This window comes from Bison bison, unplaced genomic scaffold (assembly GCF_000754665.1).
Source record: "Bison bison bison isolate TAMUID 2011002044 unplaced genomic scaffold, Bison_UMD1.0 scf7180017845916, whole genome shotgun sequence".
NCBI classification, from domain to species: domain Eukaryota; kingdom Metazoa; phylum Chordata; class Mammalia; order Artiodactyla; family Bovidae; genus Bison; species Bison bison.
The window spans coordinates 18,013-33,818 of record NW_011476489.1 but is presented as its reverse complement, the minus strand read 5'-3'; the positions used below and the strand labels follow the sequence as shown (position 1 = coordinate 33,818).

The 15,806-nt window shown below is 47.0% G+C and overlaps 1 protein-coding gene across 1 annotated transcript in view; it reads right to left on the bottom strand.

Moving 5' to 3' along the window:
• Positions 1–15,806, bottom strand: part of SNED1 (sushi, nidogen and EGF-like domains 1) — a 71,373-nt gene that overhangs the window by 43,465 nt on the left and 12,102 nt on the right. The window contains exons 5-7 of the mRNA XM_010837792.1: positions 3,223–3,289; positions 2,775–3,143; positions 221–361 (exon numbers count right to left, since the gene is read on the bottom strand). Coding sequence (XP_010836094.1) covers positions 221–361; positions 2,775–3,143; positions 3,223–3,289 — 577 coding nt within the window. The remainder of the gene's footprint in view (positions 1–220; positions 362–2,774; positions 3,144–3,222; positions 3,290–15,806) is intronic.

The window sequence follows — 15,806 nt, the reverse complement described above, 5'->3', positions numbered from 1 at the left end:
GTTGGCCAGGCCACCCTGGAGCCGCGGGGCACACAGAGCTCTGTCCTGGGGGCAGCTAGCGCTGTCAGGCTGGCTGTGTGGGCCAGGACAAGTGCCTCCGGCCGGGAATATTTCCGGTTCTGGCCATGAGAGGTCCTGCCCTGGGTGTGTGTGGGGGGAGGGGCAGCTGCCTGCCTCTCCAGCTCGTGATAGCCCTGGCGGTGGGGAGCAGGGCCCCTACCTGGGCCGCTATGCCCCCCAGGCCGCTGGCATTGCCCCCGCTGCTGGCATGTGTGCCCGTGGTCCACGTGATGGACTCGTAGTTGAAGATGGTGAAGGAGAGCGTGCCGTCCGTGATGAGCACTGTCTGGAACGTGTTGACCTGCAAAGAGGGGCTTGAGTGGGGCCTGAGCCCCCAACCCACCCAAGACCTTGCCCCCATGGGCCTGACGCCTGCCGAGGGCCTGAAGCCCACTGAGGGGTGTGGGGCCCACAGACGGTGAGAGCAGGCCCTGTGCCTGCTGGCCTGGGGGCACTGAGGGGTCGTGCCTGCTTGACCAAACCCACAAACCACCGTGTGTGGAATGAGCAAACATGTAAAAAGAAAAAGGGGAAACAAGGAAAAGCAGTTTTCCTCATTAAGTTTCTTGATTTTCATGGAATCCTCCTCCATGAAAATATACAGAGAGGTTCTATTTCAGATTGGGCAGAGTGAAACTGTTTAAGAAAAGATCGCGGGACAAATAAGAAACACGGAGAAACTTAGCTCAGGAAAATAAACCCCCATCAAGTCAGGTTTTAAAGGAAACCATCGGCGCCCAGGGAGAAAGTATAGGCAAGTACGCAGAGCGTCTCACGAAAGGATTTCTAAGCCTGACGTTTGTTAACTGCAAGAACCAAAAAGGAGATTTATACATTTGACTCCAAAAAAGTGTCATAAGGTCGAAACAAATGACGAACAGTGAAGTGAAAAGTGTTTTTACAATACGTGTGGCAGAGGCACTGGCGGCGTCTTTAATGCAGCTAGAACTTCCTTGAATCAATGAGAAAAAGAACAGAAACATTACAGAAAAACCGGCTAAGGATACGCACAGAACAGCACAACAGAGTGCAAGTAGCCGATGACTCACCATTGCTAGAAATCAACGGTGTGTGAAGCTAGAAAACCCTGTGTGGGAGGCAGGCAGGGACTGGTACTGTGTGTGGCCGGGTGCCGGGCTGTGGCATTTCACCAGCCTGTGGCTTTCGCGAGCGTGACGGCACACTTTTAGCAGAGATTAGATTTCTGCGGGCAGCCATTTCCCTTCTAGTGCTGAGTGCAGGATCTGACTTCACGACCCACTGGGGGCTGTGCAGCACCCTTGGGGGGACGCCCGAGGGCAGTGCCGCCACGATGAGGGGCACGCACGCGGGGAGCCCCACGGCGAAAGGTGACCCGGAGACCGAGTGCTCGCCTGCAGGAAGGCAGACTTAGTGCTAGGCCTTGGAAGTCAGGGAGGAGACGGGCCGGCTGCTGGCTGGCGTGGGGGGAGGTCTGGGGGGCAGGACCCCGGCTGCTGAGACCGGTGGGGGGCCCTGCAGGCTGGCAGGTCCAGGCGTCTGAGGAGGACAAGGCCATGCCTGAAGCCGGACTATTACTTTTCTGTGGACCCACCTGCTCCTGCAGCTGCCCCTGGGGAAGAGGGCTTCCTGCCTCCCAGCTCCCAGACCAACTTCCACCCCAAGCCCAGAGTCTCGGGTCCCTGTCTCACAAGACAATCATTTTGGAACAGACTGGGTTTGCAAAGAGGAGCATGTCCGCTCAGGAGGGACCCTGGGCACCTCCTTCGTCCCAGGCGGAGAGGTAATAGGTAAAATGACTCTGCGGAGGTTAAACTATAATCAAATATGTAGAAGAACAGAGAATGCAGAGTGCCCACAGGAAGCGCTCACACAGCAGCAGACCCTAGGTGGCTCCGTGTGCTCTCTGTCCTGTGGCTCTGTATACAAGAGCACCTGCTGAATGGCTCTGCCTGCTGCCGGGGTTGTGGATGCTTTTCTTTTACCTTTTGTTAAAAAGACATTTTTCTTACAAACTAGTGCAATGGCAGCCCACTCCAGTACTCTTGCCTGGAAAATCCCATGGGTGGAGGAGCCTGGTAGGCTGCAGTCCATGAGGTCACTAAGAGTCGGAGACGACTGAGCGACTTCACTTTCACTTTTCACTTTCATGCATTGGAGAAGGAAATGGCAACCCACTCCAGTGTTCTTGCCTGGAGAATCCCAGGGACGGGGGAGCCTGGTGGGCTGCCGTCTATGGGGTTGCACAGAGTCGAACACGACTGAAGTGACTTAGCAGCAGCAGTGATAAGAAGAAACAAAGGTAAAAAGAAAAAAAAAAGAAGAAACAAAGGAAGTATAGAAATGTTAATGGGCCGTTTGTAAACAGAAGTTCTCTCATGTGAAATTTCTTTTGTAGTAATGTTTACAGAAAGAGCGCACATTTCCTGATTCGCCATCATGCTCCTGTTAAAACCCCCAACAGACCATCTGCAACCCGGGTATGTGAGCTGCCGTGCCAGGGCACTTGGCCTTTTCTTGGATGCAGGTGGTTTCCAGGAGGCTGGGAAGGTCCCGTCTCCGCCGTCGTCCAGCCTGGCCCTGTGACCTGGGCAAGTGGCTTCTGTCCCTGAGCCCCATTGTCCCCTCTGGGCATGGCACGGGGATGACATCCAGACCAGCCCAGCAAGGCAAGGGCCTGGAGGGAGACCCTGGGCCCCAGAGGGATGTCCACCCCCCCAGGACGGAACACTCACGGGGGAAGACGCACTGCCTCCGAAGAAGGTCACGCGATACCAAGTGGCTACGAACACCCAGGTGGCTGAGAAGCCCGGGAGCTCGGGGAAGTAGCGCCTGACGTCCGCCGTGGCTCTCCGCAGCGTGGCTGCGTCCGTGGCCTCCCGGAAGTACACGTCCCCTGCACGCCGGTTGTCCACGTCTGCCCAGAAGGCCGCTACCACGCAGCGGTCCTTGGCAATGGGGAAGGCCACAGGGGTGAACTGAGAAACCTCCTTCAGGAAGGAGATGATCCCGTTGTTGTTCACCTGTTGGGGCAGAAAGCGAGAGAGGCCAAGCCTCAGCCACCAGGCAGCCCCTGAAGCTGAGCCAGCCTTGGGCAGGCATTCCTAGGATGGCGACAATTCCTGGTTCTTGACCTGGGGCCCCCAGGCCTGCTCCATCCCCTCCTGGAGTGCAGGCTCTGACCTGTTTGCTGCCGATGCTGCCCGGCCTGGGGCTGTCAGTGTGGGGTGGGGAGCCTCCAGCGTGTGCCCTGGGTGTGGGAGGGTGGGGGGCGTCAGACCTGCCCAGTGGCCCTAGCTCCTTGGTCCCACTCCTGACAGGGGCTTCAGAAGGGCAGGGCAGACTCTGAGCAGGTCTGCAGGGGCGAGAAAGAGGCCAGGGGGTGGGAGGGCCTCAATGGCCAGATGGGGACGCCTGTGCTCAGGACTCCTCACAGTGGACCCGGGAGGTGGGGCGGCGTCTTTGTGGTCAGACATGAGGGGGTCCAGTGCTAACCCCACGTTCTCCAGCTGTGCAGCCAGCAGGCAGGTTAGCCTTGCCTCTCTCTGCTCTGGCTTTTCACCTGTAGGATGGTGTGAATACTGAACTGGCCTGGGCTGGGCAAGATGAGTGAATTAATGACCACAGAGTATGCTGTCAACCCGCATGACCTGTCCTGGGAAACTTAGGTCAGAACTGTGCTTTTAGGAACAACCCTTGGGGTGAGGGCAGGCCCTGTGATCCACATCAACCAAAAATGCTAATAAATACACCTCGGAAAGGCAGCAAAGAGTGAACACGGGAACACGTTTCGATTCCAAGTTTCGGACAACGGGAGACTGGAGGTGAGCCCGGTATTTGAGGCGAGTGCGTCTGCAGGTGTGGAAGCAGCAGAAGCAAGCCAGCCCTGAGGTTCTGTAGCCTCATGGAGGGAAAGAGACACACGCCAAACCTCAGAGCCAGCTCGAGGCGAGGGGTCTGGTGACCCCACATGAGGCTGGGGCGGCTAAGTCCCCCGTCATGATCAGGGTGAGCCCAAAGTGGATGGTCCCCATGCTGGCACTCACCCCACCTTCCCTTCACCTGGGCCATCCAGGCACTGCAAGCCCGGGGCTAAGATTAAGATGGCTTCTGACAGGGAACCAGGTTCTTGGCAGGAGTAAAGAAAAACTCTGCCTGGAGGAAAATGGCATCATCTGAGGCCTTAAGTTACTCCTGTAAATATTTGCCCAAATACAAACTCCAGGACACAGTCGAAGATGATCAGGCATGCAAGGAAGTGAGAACTGCTAACAGGAATAAGCAGAAGGAAGAGGGACAGCAGAAACTGGAATTACCAGACACGCACTCTAAAAGAGCAAACTTTACTATATTCAGAGAAATAAAGTGCGAGTTTTAAAGTTCCATCAAGAGACAAGCCAAAATAGTCTTGAAAAAGAATACCAACATTGCAGGATTTACACTTTCTGGTTTCAAGACTGACTGCAAAGCCATGGTAATCAAGACAGTGTGGCACCAGCACAAAGAAGGCAGACAGATGAGGGGGCACAGAGAGCCCAGAAGGCAGACAGATGAGGGGGCACAGAGAGCCCAGAAGGCAGACAGATGAGGGGCACAGAGAGCCCAGAAGGCAGACAGATGAGGGGGCACAGAGAGCCCAGAAGGCAGACAGATGAGGGGCACAGAGAGCCCAGAAGGCAGACAGATGAGGGGCACAGAGAGCCCAGAAGGCAGACAGATGAGGGGCACAGAGAGCCCAGAAGGCAGACAGATGAGGGGCACAGAGAGCCCAGAAGGCAGACAGATGAGGGGCACAGAGAGCCCAGAAGGCAGACAGATGAGGGGCACAGAGAGCCCAGAAGGCAGACAGATCAGGGGGCACAGAGAGCCCAGAAGGCAGACAGATGAGGGGCACAGAGAGCCCAGAAGGCAGACAGATGAGGGGGCACAGAGAGCCCAGAAGGCAGACAGTCAGGGGGCAGCACAGAGAGCCCAGAAAGAAGCCTCACATAACACGGCCAGGTGATTTTCAAGGGTGCTAAGACCATCTGATGGAGAAAAGATGATCTTTTCAACAAACGGGACTGGGAAAACTGGATATTCTTCTGCAAAAGAATGAAATTAGATCCCTCCCTAACACCATTACAAAATTAACTGAAATGCATCACGGGTCTCTATATAAGAGCTAAAAATAGAAAACTCATTAAGAAAATGTCGGGCAAAAGCTTCACGACATTGGCTTTGGCAATGACCCCAAAGGCACAGGCAACGAAAGAAAAAGTAGACAAACTGGAATTCATCAAAATTAAAAACATTTTGTGCATCAAAAGATACTATCAGCAGAGTAAAAGGCCCCCCACAAAACAGAAAAATACTTTCGAATAATATATTTAATAAAGAAGGACTAAAGTAGTGAAGGTAAAATTAAAACTTGCTCTTAATTGATCTAACAGACAACAGTCTCTCTAAAATAATAAAACCAATAATGGATCCAATCATATGATATGTAAAAGGCGTGACAGCAACGACACAAAGGAGAGGGGTGATTAGCATTGTTTTGCCGTTACAAAGGCATCCACACTCCCTGAGAAGTACTGTAGTGTTATTTGAACATATACTGGGACTAGTTGTCTTAACATAATTAAACAAAGAAGTCATTAGATTGAGGTGGCCCAATGTCTTGGCAGCCTATGTAGGCAAACCAAAACCTAAGCATGGCTCAAAATCTGCAAATAACACAATGTGATACATACATTAATAAATTGAGGAATAAAAATCATATGATCATTTCAGTAGATGCAGAAAATGCTTTTGACAAAATTCAAGACAAAGAATTCCCCCATATTATTCAATACAGTATTTGGAAGTCTTAGCCATAGCAATCAGACAAGAAAAAGAAATAAAAGGAATTCAAATTGGAAAGGAAGAAGTAAAACTGTCACAGTTTCCAGATGACATGATACTATATATTAGAAAATCCTAAAGATGCCACCAAAAACAATTAGAACTAATAAACTGACTCAATAAAGATGAATGTTACAAAATTAATATACAGAAATCTGTTGTGTTTCTATGCACTGACAATGAGCTATCAGAAAGAGAAGTTAAAACAACCCCCTTCATAGTTGCATCAAAAAGAATAAAATAGGCAGGAATAAATCTAATCAAGGAAGTAAAAGATCTGTACTCTGAAAACTATAGGACACTAATGAAAGAAACTAAATACAACACAAACAAATGGAAAGGCATACTGTGCTTATGGATCGGAAGGATTAATATTGTTAAAATAACAATATGACCCAAGGGAATCTACAGATTCAGTGCAATTCCTATCAAAAAAGCAACGGCAAATTTCACAGAACCAGATCACATAATTCTAAAATTTGTATGGAAACACAAAGGACTGTGAATCACCAAAACAATCTTGGAAAGAACAAAGGTCTAGGTTTCAAACACCCTGATTTCAAACTACACTACAAAGCTACAATAATCAAAGCAGGATGGCCCTGGCACAAAAGCAGACACTTAGATCAATGGAGTAGAATGCGAGTCCATAAATAAATCCACACACACACGGTCAATTAATCTACAACAGAGCAGGCAAAATATAGAGAGAAGACAGCTTCTTCAATAAATGATGCCGGGAAAACTAGACAGGTACATGCGAATGACTCAACTGGACCACTTTCTCACACCATATATAAAAATAAAAATAAAAAAATTTAAATGTAGGGCCTGAAGCCATAAAACTCCTAGAAGAAAACACAGGCAGTATACTCTCTGACATCAGTCTTAGCAATTCTTTTCTGACTCTGTCTTCCCAGGTAAGGGGAAAAAAGCAAAAATAGACAAATGGGACTCAAACTAAAAAGCTTTTGCACAGCAAAGGAAAGTATAGGCAGGATGAAAAGGCCGCCTACTGAATGGGAGAAGATACTTGCAAGCTGTACATCCAACAAGGGGGTTAATATCCTAAATATACAAAGACCTCATAACTCAGTGTTGACAACAATCAAACAAAAAAGAAAACCAGATTTAAAAAATGGGCAGAAGACTTGATAGATATTTTTTTAAAGAAGATATACAGATGACTAGTAGACACATGAAAAGATGCTCAACTTCACTGATAATCAAATAAATTAAAACCAAAATGAGTTATCACATCACACCTGTCAGAATGGCTATTGTCAAAAACACATAAAATTTATATTTTGGTGAGGATGTGGAGAAAAGGAACCCATGTGTACTGTTGCTGGGAATTTAAATTGACGCCGCTACTATGGAGAACAGTGTGGAGGTTACTCATAAAATTAAAAATAGAATTACCATATAATCCAGCAATTACACTTTTGGGTACTTTCCCAAAGAAAACAAAAGTACTAATTTGAAGATAAGTGCAGCCTATGTTCACAGCAGCAGGATTTACAACAGACAAGATACGGAGGCAAAGTAAGCACTAACAGATGAATGGATGAAGGAGAAGGAGATACATAGTAACTGAATATCACCGAGCCATAAGAAAGCACGGAGCTTTGCCACTTGTTACCACTCGGCGACACGGCTGGGCTTAGTGGGTGTTGAGTCAGATCTACAAGACAGTATCGTGTAGCTTCACTTGTACGTGGAACTTACAGAAGCAAATGAGCAAACATAAACAAGCAGACTCGTGGGGACAAGCAGGCGGTTGCAGAGGAGAGGCGTGGTGGGGCAGCGAGTGACTCAGGTCAGGGGCTGAGAGGAGGTGCAGATTTCCGCTGCACAATACCGTGTCTCGGAGATGAGATGTGCAGCGTGGGGGACACAGTCAGCAACAGTGTGATAGCTTGGCGTGGTGACACACGGTAAGTAGACTTGCAGTGGCGATCGCTTTGTAATGTACAGAAATAGTGAATCGCCATGTTGCCTGTGGAAGTAACACTGCTGTACGCCAATCATTCAATTGGAAACACACACACACACAAAGCCAGAAAGAGTGGAAGACAAAGTAGGAACAAAGAACCAAGGTGAGAAATAGAAAATGGTAACAGACGTGGTAGATGTTAAGCTGACCGTGTCTGTGGTCACCCTGAACATCAGTAGTCTAAAACCACCGGTGAAAAGACAGACTGTCGGAGTGGACCAAGAAACAAGACCTGACCATAAGCTGCCTACAAGACACTCACTCTAAATATGAAGACCCACGTAGATGAAAGCTAAATCGACGGGGAAAGTCATGTCATGCTGACAACAGTCAACAGAAAGCAAGAGTTGCTATATTTATCCCAAACAGATCTGACTTCAAAGCAAGCATAGTTATGAAGGATAAAGAATGGCATTCCATGATGATGAAAGGCTCAGTTCTCCAAGAAGATATAACAGTCCTTAACGTGTGTGCACCCAACAGCATTGAACTACACAAGGCAACAGCTGTCAGAGTTGCAAGGAGAGATGGACAAGCCCACCATTGTAGCTGGAGGTTTCCACACTCCTCCACCAGAAATGGATGGGCCTGGCAGGCAGAGGATCAGAAATGACATAGCCAAACTCAACAACACTATCAAAGTTAGATACAATCAACATACCACTTCCCCAAACAACAGCAGAATACACATTCTCCTCAAGCTCACAAGGAGCACTCACCAACGTTCACAGACCACATCCATGGCCATAGAATGCACCTTAAAAAACCGAAAAGCATAAGAATTCTACATATCTGCTCTCAGACCACACTGGAATTAAACTAGAAGTCAATAGCAAAACTAACTGGAAAAGCCCCAATTACATGGCAGTTACACAGCACCCTTCTAAACAACACATGGGCATTAAGAATGTCAGGAGAAGTTAAGAAACATTTGAGCTAAATGAAAATAAAAATTAATTTATCAAAAATCGTGAGATGTGGTGAAAACAGTACCAAGAGGGAAATGTAGAGCACTAAACGTGTATTAGGAAACAAGAAAAGGCTAAAAGCAATAATCTAAGTTTCTACTTTAGGAAGCTAGAAAAAGAAGAGCAGATTTAATCCAAAAAATCAGAATAAAAGAAGTAATAAGAATTACAGGGAAAATCAATGAAGTTGAAAATGGGTGATCAATTTAAAAAATCAACAAAGACAAAAGCTGGCTCTTTGAAGAGATGAATAAAATTGATAAGCCTCTAGCCAGGCTATCTATGAAAAAAAAGAAGACATAAATTACAGATATGAGAAATGAGAGGATATTAGTACAGATGCCGTGGAGATTGAAAGGATAATAAAGAGATAGGGGCTTCCCAGGTGGCACAGTGGTGGAAAAAATAACAAAAAACCCATCTACCTCCCAATGCAGGAGATGCAAGAGATGTGGGTTTGATTCCTGGGTGGAGGAGTTTCCATGGAGGAGGTAATGGCAACCCATGCCAGTGTTCTTGCCTGGGAAATCCCATGAACAGAGGAACCTGGCAGGCTACAGTCCATGGGGTCGCAAAAAGTTGGACATGACTGAGCACACACACACACAATATGAAAAAAATCTATGACTATAAATTTGATTTAGAAAAGGCAGAGAAACCAGATATCAAATTGCCAACATCTGTTGGATCATAGAGAAAGCAAGGGAAATCCAGAAAAACATCTGCTTCTGCTTCATTGACTACACTAAACCCATTAACTGTGTGGATCACAACAAACTGTGGAAAATTCTTAAAAAGATGGGACTACCAGTCCATCTTACCTGTCTCCTGAGAAACCTGTATACAGGTCAAAAAGCAGCAGTTAGAACCAAATATGGAACAATGGACTGGGTTCAAAATCGGGAAAGGAGTATGACAAGGCTGTATATTGTCACCTTGCTTATTTAACTTATATGCAGAGTACATCATGCGAAATGCCAGGCTGCATGAAGCACAAGCTGGAATCAAGATTGCTAGGAGAAATATCAACAACTTCAGATATACAGATGACACCACCCTAATGGCAGAACATAAAGAGGAGCTAAAGAGCCTCTTGATGAGGGTGAAAAAGGAGAGTGAAAAAGCTGACTTGAAATTCAACATTCAAAAAAGATCATGGCATTTGGTCCTGTAACTTCATGGCAAATGGAAGAGAAGTGGAAGCAGTGACAGATTTTGTCTTCTTGGGCTCCAAAATCACTGCAGGTGGCGACTGCAGCCATTAAATTAAGAGATGCTTGCTCCTTGGAAGAAAAGTTGTGAGAAACCTAGATAGCATTTTAAAAAGCAGAGACATCATTTGGTCAACAAAGGTCCATCTGGTCCAAGTTATGGTTTTTCCAGTAGTCATGTACAGATGTGAATGTGGTACAGATGTGAGTGTTGGGCCATAAAACTGAGTGCTGAAGAACTGATGCTTCTGAATTGTCTAGTTGTTAAGTCGTGCCCGACTCTTTGTGACCCCATGAAGAAGACTCTTGAGAGTCCCTTGGACATCCAGAAGATCAAACCAGTCAATCCTAAAGGAAATCAACCCTGAATATTCATTGGAAGGACAATTGCTGAAGCTGAAGCTTGACTACTTTGGCCACCTGATGTGAAGAGCCAACTCATTGGAAAAGACTCTGATGCTGGGAAGGATTGAGGGCAAGGGGAGAAAAGGATGACAGAGGATGAGATGGTTGGATGGCATCATCGACACAATGAGCATGCTCCAGGAGTTGGTGAAGGACAGGGCAGCCTTGCGTGCTGCAGTCCATGGGGTCGCAAAGAGTTGGGCATCACTTAACAATTAATCAACAACAACAAATTTGATACCAAGTTTGGTAAAGTACAATGGACTGATTCCTTGAAAGGCATAATCTGCCAGTGCTCACACAAGGAGAAACAGACAATCTGGATAGGCCCATGTTTATTAGAGATACTGAATCAATGAGGACAGCCTTCCCCAGTGGAAAACACCAAGCCCAGAGGAGTGCACTGGTGAATTCTCCCAAACATTTAAGAAAAAATGATACAGACTTTCTACCATCTCTCTTAGAGGACAGAAGCTGAGGTATTACTTCCCAAGTCATTCTATGAGGCCAGCATCATCCTAAGATCAAAACTAGACAGAGACATTCCAAGAAAAGAAGACTAGAGACCAATATCTCTTATGGATATAGATATACAAATCCTCTACAAAATATTAGCAAATCAAATCCAACACTGTATAGAAAGAATTATATACCACAACCGTACCTGGGATTTATCTTAGACATGCAAAGTTGGTTTGACATTCAAAAATCAATTGATTTGATTGATCACATTACAAGGCTCAGCTGGTAAAGAATCCGCCTGCAATGCGAAAGACCTGGGTTCGATCCCTGGGTTGGGAAGATCCCCTGGAGAAGGAAAAGGCTACCCACTCCAGTATTCTGGCCTGGAGAATTCCATGGCCCATACAGTCCATGGGGTCGCAAAGAGTCAGACATGACTGAATGACTTTCACTAACTAAGAGGTTCAAAAAGAAAAATCACATGATCATATTAATAGATGCATAAAAAGCATTTGTCAAAATCCAGCACTCATTCATGATAAGGCTTTCAGTAATCTAGGAAGATGGGGAACCTGCTCAACGTGACAAAGATAAACGATGTCTATAAAAAAAGCCCTGCAGCTAACACCATACTTACTGTTGAGAAACTAGACCTTCTCCCGCTAAGGTAAGGTACAAGGTAGGGATTTCCCCTCATCAGTCCTTTCCGGCATCGTACTGGAAGTTCTACTAATGCAGTAAATAAAGGAAATAAAAAGTACAGCTCTGTGAAGGCTAGTATCAAGAGAGTGGGAAGAAAAGACTGACTTGGAGAGAATATTTGCAAACATGATAAAGATTTATTCAAAATATAGAAGAACTCTCAAAACCAAACAATGAGAAAACAGACAACCTGGTCAAACACTGGCCAGAAGCCTCACAGACCCCTCAACCAAACTAGATGTGCAGATGGCGAATGCGCACACGGAAAAGATGCTCCACCTCACAGGCTACCAGGGAAACGAAGGTCAGAACACAGCGAGACAGCACTGCACACCTGTCAGCACGGCCGGGACCCAGAACACTGCCAGCGCCAGGGCTGGGAGGAGGCGGGGCAGCGTTTCTCTTTCGTTGCTCTTGGGGCAAAAGTAAAACGACGCAGCCTTTTGGAAGACAGTTGGGCGGTTTCTTGGAAAACTAAACATACTCTTACCACGTGATCCACTAGTTGTGACTCTTAGAATTTAGCCAAAAGAGTTGAAAATTGTTGTCCGCACAGATACCTGCACACTGATGTTTACAGCAGCTGCATGCAGAACTGCCCAAACTTGGAAGCAGCCAAGATAACCTTCAGTAGATGAACAAATAATTAAACTGTGGTCCATCCAGGCAGCAGAATATTACTCAGCACTGAAAAAAAATGAGCTGTGAAATCATGAAAAAATATAGATGAAACCTACATGCATATTAAGTAAAAAAGTCAGGCTGAAAAGGCGACATGGTGTGATTCGAACAATAGGACATTGTAGCAAAGGTAGTACTGTGGAGGCGGTAAAAAGAGGGCGGTCGCGGGGCTGGGGGAGGGATGGTGCCCCGACTCGAGGGACAGCAGCACGAGACATTGGTCCAAACCACAGGATGCACAGCACCAAGAGTGGCCTGAATCAAACTGCAGACGTCCGCGTAGGTTCATCAGTTACCATAAAGGTACCCTCTGGTGGAGGACGCTGATAAAAGGGAGGTGGTCGACGAGGGGGGCACAGGGCATATGGGAAGTCTCTGTACCATACTCTCAATTTTTCTCTGAACTTAAAACTGCTGTAAAAAATGGTTTCTAGAAAAAGACAACCCAATAAAAGAGGGCAAAGGGCTTGAATAGGCATTTCTCCAAAGAAGATATACAAACGGCCAATAACCACATGAAAAGATGCTCAGCATCATTAACTGTCAGGGAGGTGAAACTCAAAACCACAGTGAGAAGGACTTTGCTGGTGCTCCAGTGGCTAAGACTCTGTGCTCCCAAAGCAGCGGGCCCAGGTTCAATCCCTGGTCAGGGAACTAAACCCCACGTGCCACAACTAAAGATTCTGCAGGCTGAAACTACCAAATAAATAAAAATAAAGAAATAAGATATTAAAGAAAACCCAGTTGAGATACTACTTCATAGCCCCTAGGGTGGTGATCATGGGGAAAAAATAGATCACAATAAATGTTTGTGAAGATATGAAGACACTAGAACCCTCACAAACCCTTGGTGGAATGTAAAATCGTGCAGCCACTGTGGAAAATAGTATGGTTAATCACAGAAGAACTCCACGCCCTAGCAATCCCACACCTGGGACTACATCTGTGTACATACAAGAGAGCTGAAAACATGTCCACACACAAGTGTGTACACAGATGTCCATATAGCACCATTAACAGTAACCAAAGGAGCAAGCAGTCCAGGTTCGCATCAGTGAAGGAGCGGATAAATTACAAATAAATGGAACATTTCTGGCAAATGAAAGAAATGAAGTACTGACAATGCCCACAACGTGAGTGGACCTTGAAAACATTAAGTGAAAGAAGCAGTCACAAAAGGCAGGATGATTCGGCTTATACAGAACATGCAGAGTAGGCAAATCCGTCGACACAAGGTAGATTAGTGATTGCCCAGGTCGGGGTCGCGCTAAGAAGCTGGACAGTGGTAACTCGGGGTGCAAGGTTTCTTTTGGGGTGAAGACAATATTCTAAGAGCGATTGTGGTGACGGACATACAGTTCTGAAAATACATGAAAAGCCACTGAAGTGTAAGAGGGTGAATTGCAGGCTTGCTGTTCAGTCCCTAAGTCTTCTCCGACTCTTTGTGACCCCATGGACTGCAGCAGGCCAGGCTCTGCTGTCCTTCACCATCTCCCAGAACTTGGTCAGATTCATGTCCATTGAGTTGGTGATGCCATCCTACCATCTCATCCTCTGCCACCTGCTTCTCCTTTTGCCTTCAATCTTTCCCAGCATCAGAGTCTTTTCTGATGAGTTGACTCTTCACATCAGGTGGCCAAAGTATTCGCACTTCAGTTTCAGCATCAGTCCTTCCCGTGAATATTCAGGATTGATTTCCTTTAGGATTGACTGGTTTGATCTCCTTGCAGTTCAAGGGACTATCAAGAGTCCATGGTCTGCAACACCACGGTTCGAAAGCATGAATCTTCGGTGCTTAGCTTTCTTTATGGTCCAGCTCTCACATTCATACATGACTAATGGAAAAACCATGGCTTTGACCGTATGGACCTTTATCGACACAACGAATGTCTCTGCTTTTTAATACTCTGTCTAGGTTTGTCATAGCTTTCCTCCCAAGGAACAAGCGTAGATTTTAATTTCATGGCTGCTGTCACCATCTGCAGTGGTTTTGGAGCCCAAGAAACTTAAGTCTGTCACTGTTTCCACTTTTCCCCCTTCTATTTGCCATGCAGTGATGGGACCGGATGCCATGATCTTAGTTTTCTGAATGTTGAGTTTCAAGTCAGTTTTTTCACTTTCCTCTTTCACTATCATCAAGAGGCTCTGTGGTTCCTCTTTGCTTTCTGCCATTAAGGTGGTGTCTTCTGCATATCTGAGGTTATTGGTGTTTGTCCCGGCAATCATGATTCCAGCTTGAGCTTTATCCATCCCCGCATTTCTCATGATGTACTCTTCATATAAGTTAAATAAGCAGGGTGACAATATACAGCCTTAATGTACTCCTTCCCAGTTTGGAACCAGTCTGTTGTTCCATGTCCAGTTCTAACTGTTGCTTCTTGACCTGCATACAGGTTTCTCAAGAGACAGGGAAGGTGGTCTGGTATTCCTGTCTCTTTAAGAACTTTCCACAGTTTGTTGTGATCCACACAGCCAAAGGCTTTACTGTCATTAATGAAAGGAAAAGTAGATGTGTTCCTGGGACTCGATTGCTTTCTCCATCACCCAGTGAATGTTGACAATGTGTTCTCTTGTTCCTCTGCCTCTTTGAAACCACATTTGTAATCTGGAAGTTCTCAGTTCACATACTGCTTAAGCCTAGCTGGAAGAAGTTTGAGCATAACCTTGCTAACGTGTAATGAGTGTGGTTATATGGCAGTTTGAACATTCTTTGGCATTGCCCTTCTTCGGGATTGGAATAAAAAAGAATACTGGAGTCGGTTGCCATTTCATTCTCCAGTGGACCACGAGTTTTCAGAACTCTTCACCATGACCTATCTGTCTTGGGTGGCTCTGCACGGCATCCATAATTTCACTGAGTTACATGCGTCCCTTCACGGGGCTTCCCAGCTGGCTCAGTGGTAAAGAATCCACCTGCTAATGCAGGAGACACAAAACATGGGGTGGATCCCTGGGTGGGGAAGATCCCCGGAGGAAGGAATGGCAACCCGCGCCAGGATTCTTGCCTGGAGGATCCCATGGACGGAGGAGCCTGGCGGGCTTCAGTCCCTGGGGTCACAAAGAGTCGGACAGCACTGAGCGACTGAGCACACCGCTCAAGTCCCTTTGCCACAAGACTGTGATCCATGAAGGGGGAATTGTAGGGTATGTGAATTCTATCTCGGTGGTGAAGATGAAAGAGAAAGAAAGAAAGACGTGAGAAGGAGAAGGGGCAGGCGGGGGCTGCCTCGCAGGGAGCGGGGAGGAGGGGCCGCGCTCTGCCCGCCCCCTCGAGCCCCCGCGCTGGGGTTAGGGCGGGTCCGCTGCGGGGCCCCCTGACTGCCGCGCTCCGGAGGGAGCAGAAGATGCCCGAGTCCGTTTACTGGGGCTTAGACGGGTTTGCAGCGGGGACAGGACCCCGTAGGTGGATCTGGGCCACGTGGCCTCCGTGTGTGAACGTGAGACCGCCCCTGCACTCCA